Raw genomic sequence first — 4,897 nt, forward strand, 5'->3', positions numbered from 1 at the left:
AAATTCACTCAGTCACCAGGAGAGCCCCCTCCCCCACCCACGAAACCCCAAAGATGAAGGTGCAGCTGTAGAGGAGAGTCAGCATCTCCAGATTTTCTTTCAGAATGACAGCACTCCCCAACTTGGAGAGAAAATCACTGCTCCTTCAAAATCACTGGGTCAAATTAAACTGCAGCAGGAGAATCCTTCAGCACATGGGAAGCTGGGAGGAAGCTAGGATCAGATTGGACTGCAAACTGCTGACTGTAGCAGCAAGAGAAAATCAGATGGGAGCATGTAACCTCAAGCATTGCTATATTATTCCCAGATCACGGTCATCCTGCTCATTTCAGCCGTAGGTGACGACGAGAGCATGTGTATTAATTCAATGCAGCTCAGGAGAATTTCTTCAGCTGACTCCCAGGAATGTATGTCTGCAGTGAATTATCCCAGCTCTGGGTGGGCAGGCTTGAGGCTCATTGACAGTGCAGGAGCAGTGTTAGGAGTGAGTCTTCAGATGGGGAGGTTCATGGATTGACTCCTAGTTGTGCTAGAATGGGTATTTAATCAAGGTGCTCATCAGATGCTGCATGTTTGATTCAGACTATAGAGAAATGAGCCACTCTGTGTACCCCACTGCTAAGGGGTGAATGGGTGAAGATCACAGGGCCCTGTGCTGGTCTGAACCCCAATGGGCTCCTAAGGCTGGGCTCAGAGGTAAAAGAAAACAGTAGCATTTAGAATATCCTGGTCATGTTAGAGTTCCATAGGAAGCTATACTAGACAAATTGAGATCATACCATTCCACCATCGGGGTAGAAAGCAGAACCTGATGGATCTCACTCAAAAGGGAACAGATCTGGTCACCCAGCTCATGCAGTGTTTGATTCCAAATTGCAGAGTCCTGTCAAAGGAAAGGACGACATTGATGCTGAGGTGAACACTTGATGGGCAAATCTGGAAATGGACTTGGAATCAAAGATGTGGGGTGTCAAGGGAAATGGATGTCTGGAGCTCACCTTTTGACAAGGTATGGACACTTCCCTGCCCACTAAAACTGTCGGCATTAGTCCAAAATAGTATAATTCTTAGACAAAAGAATCATTAAAAAGTCTTACAATCTGGAGTATAAGATATCAACCTCACATGTGAGGCATGAGAGCTGGAATTTTAGTTACAACAACCCCATCGAGTTATCCCTGTCCAGTGGGGTGTGGAGTGTTGGCTGAGGTGTAAGAGTGAAGAGGAGACATTTAGTCCAGTGATGAGCCAAATTGCAGGATGATTACTGACATCAAGCCCACCAGAGATGCAAACAAATTGGAGAGAAGGATCAGTGGTCCAAAGGATGGACAAAAAGCAGATCAAGCGAACATTTTATTCATTTCCATTCAAGTGGTAGAGTCATTACATTCTTGCCAACATATTCCTTCTCACTAGGGAGGAGCCAGATTGTCCAAGTGAAGTCAGTAATGCATTCAGACAAGAGCAGACAGTACCCCAGGCCCCACTAACTGCTGTCCTCCAGCGAGAGCCTGTCAAACAGGTACTCTCCCAGCCCATTCTCAGGAGCTCCCAGACGCTTCAGGTTGGTGATGTAGTCCCCAAGTCGCTTGATGATCTCAACCTCCTCATCCAAATAGTGAGTCTCCAGGAAGTCACACAGCTGGAACACAGGAATATTACAACTCATTACATTAGCACAATCCAAGACAGTTTGGAGAATTCCCACTGCAAAACAGACTGGGCAGTACTAGCTCTAGATAAGGCTGAAAAATCCAGCAAACTATAGAGTGTGGACTGGTGAATATATTAGCCTCTCAGCTGGCACATGTTGCCATTTAAGTGGAGCGGAGTTGTATTGTGGTGAATGGTGATCATTCCACTGCAACAGTCCTGAATGAGGATTCAGTGGCCAATATCACTTCAGCAATCCCACCAGATTACAATCAAAGTTCCTCCTTGACCTTCTTGCTGAGGAGTTGTAATAGAGATCATTCCAGATGCACATGGTGGTTACAATGTTACATCTGGACAAAGTTAAAAATCACAACACCAGGTTTTGTCCAACAGGTTTATTCAGAAGCACTGGCTTTCAGAGTGCTGCTTCTTCAGGTGGTCAAAGAGTATTAGTTTGGAAGCTAGAGCTTTGAATAAGCCTGTTGGACTATAACCTGGTGTTAGTTTGAACTTTGAACACCCCAGTTTGACACTGGCATCACCAAATCACATCTTTGCACGTGTTTATTATTGAATTTCAAACCCACAAAGACCAACCAGTGAGGTGTTGCCCTGAGGATGATGAGAATGAGGTGGTGAAGCTTACATGAGGGTCAGTCTGGGCAGTGGCGAGTTGGTGTAGATCCAGCAAACTCTGGTTCACATTCTTCTCCAGATCCAGGGCAACCTGCATTGCCTGCAGCCCATTACCCCACTCATCCCTCTCTGGCTTCTGAAACATGGAAACAAAGGACAGTTCAGGATCAGAATCCCTACAGTGAGGTGAAGTCAGTCATATGTCCACATCAACCCTCCAGAGGATCCCACACTGACCCACCCAACCCTGTAATCCTGTTTAGGGAAAAATGTAGCCTGTATATCCCTGGAAACTGGCATACCTAGCATGACCAAACTGACCAGGACATCTTTGAGCAGTCCCCAGAGGCTGGAATTTGACCTGGGTTGCTTGCACTGAGGTACTGCAGTGCCAGTACCATTCTCAAGTCCAGAAGATGATTTGAGGAGGAAGGGGTTTAGTGGGATCTCAGGAAACTTGATAAATATGGAATGCAGCACCTGAGGAGTGTGGGGGGAGGCAGTGAGCCCAGTGACATTGCAGCAACATCTGGACAAATACTTCAAATGCCAGGGTATAGTGTGTGAAGGACTAAGTGCAGGTAGGTGGGATAGTGTAGTTTGGTCAGCATAGATATGGTAGCTGAAAGGGCCTGTTGCTATGCAGTGATTTGGAGATGGAAGAGATCAGATGGGAAGGCAAGCAACTCTTCACTTCCCCCTTCAGGTTGAGCAAACCCTTTTACTGATGGATTGTAGCCACATCAGGAGAGCAGCCATTCCCCTCCCCAACATTCCCACCTTCACATCCTGGAGGAGGACTCTGCCTCCACGCTGATTCTGGAATTTCAGCAGCTTCTCTGCATGCTCCTGCTTCTCCTGGGACTGAGCTTTGAAGAACTGGGAGAAATGGTGCAGGGCAACATCATCCCGGTCAAAGTACGACATCTGAAAGAGAACCGTTTCGATTCCATTAGCACATCACTGGCCCCAATTCTAGTTGGGAGAAGTAGAGACTAATTTAGCCCTCAAATCAGACTGCCTGCCTATTCAAGCAGTTATTAATCCTCTGCATTCTCAAGTGATTTTAATATACCAGTGTTGTCCAGTGAGCCAGCAGCTCTTAACCCCAGCTTCCTCCTGAGGACATGCAACATCCATGTTTTAATTTGGATTAAACAGCTGGTGAGTTGCTCAGCAGGTCTGGTACAGCATCAGAGGAGAGAAACACTAAATTTGTGTTCCTCCTCATTAACACTAACAAGATATTAGACATGGACTGAAGCTCTTCAATAAAGGAAACTGGAGTGCAGGATGCATTCGTGGTGGGGTGGGGGTCCAAAGCTAGACAGCACAGGGTTAACATGAGGGATGGACATCAATGGACCCAAGCAGCAGATTTTTCCAGAAGGTGGTGTATGGAATTGGCTGCCAAAGGAATAGTGGAGGCTGGTACAATTATCACATTTCAAAGGCATCTGGATGGGTATATGAATGGGAGGTATTTAAAGTGATATGTGCCAACTGGGACTGGATTAATGCAGGATATCTGGCTGGCATGGAAGAGTGGCTTAGAGGGTCTGTTTCTGTGCAGACCAGGTCTAGGATGGTAAATTTCAAATATTCTGCATGGAACCAACTGAAATCGTAACCTTTAATAAGGTGAGGTTCAGTTGGATGACAAGGAAAGCCACTGGAGTACTAAGTGTAATCTACTCCATTCAACATTAACCAGAGGGTAATACCCAGTCACCAGGACATTTTTCCTGAATGAAAGTAGATACAAAACTGATATCAGAATACAGGGACTGTAGGGCATTCAGCCCCTCAAGCCAGTCCTGCCATTCAATGAGAAAGTAACCATGAGGCTGCTGCAAGGCACTACATTATTCTTTTGGGGCTAAACTAGAAAAGTGGATGTTGGACACTGCTGGCATTAGTTTAGTCAGGAGAGAGTTGTGTAACTTGTAGATCATTGGGATTGTCTGTACCATACGTTTGATCAGTAGAATGTGTTCATATCAGAGTATGGAAGGGAATGAGTGGAATGGAATGAGAGAAAGGGCACCCGGGGTTTGCTGAGGAAAGCCTGTGCACGGAGCTTTTGAATTGTAAGCAAGCAACTGAGTGATTAGAAAATTGTAACTTGATCAGGGAAAGTCCGATACAGGGAAAGACTCATGTGACTCAGGTTAACCATTACATCAAGCTGGTGACACCATCTGCAGGTAAACTGAAAAGCACCAAGCTTGGTTTGACTTGAGCAGTTTAAACCATTAGATTTACACACACGTTTGACTCCTACATTGAACCATCATGCTCACAAGTGAATGTTATGTTAATGCTACTCCTTTAAGCAGCAGGTTGCATCCTTGGTTTGTGCCCCCCTCAAGATGGGTCATAAAGACAGGTGCTGCCATATCTGGAAATAGCTTCTTCAAACAATGACAGGGGAGTGGTCAGTTATTCTCCAATCTTGGTTTGTTTTAACAGGCAGAAACTGCTCATAGCAGAGAAGCTGTTACTCTGAAACCAGGTTCCATGCTTCAACAGATGTTTCTTACATGAATGCTCTGAAAACTCTCCTGGTCAGCAAGAAGCAGAGTTTGTATTTACCATTTGC

The 4,897-nt window shown here is 45.6% G+C and overlaps 1 protein-coding gene across 1 annotated transcript; it reads right to left on the bottom strand.

Annotated features, from left to right (window-relative positions):
* Positions 1 to 1,343: 1,343 nt before the first annotated feature.
* LOC122546024 (ferritin, middle subunit-like) lies at positions 1,344 to 3,222 on the bottom strand (the record flags this gene model as incomplete). The annotated part of the gene is made up of 3 exons (XM_043684865.1): positions 1,344 to 1,645; positions 2,306 to 2,431; positions 3,076 to 3,222. Coding segments are annotated over 3 exons (429 nt in total), but the record flags the coding sequence as incomplete, so codon positions are not given.
* Positions 3,223 to 4,897: the final 1,675 nt, after the last annotated feature.

The sequence above is a fragment of the Chiloscyllium plagiosum genome, unplaced genomic scaffold (assembly GCF_004010195.1).
Source record: "Chiloscyllium plagiosum isolate BGI_BamShark_2017 unplaced genomic scaffold, ASM401019v2 scaf_65150, whole genome shotgun sequence".
NCBI classification, from domain to species: domain Eukaryota; kingdom Metazoa; phylum Chordata; class Chondrichthyes; order Orectolobiformes; family Hemiscylliidae; genus Chiloscyllium; species Chiloscyllium plagiosum.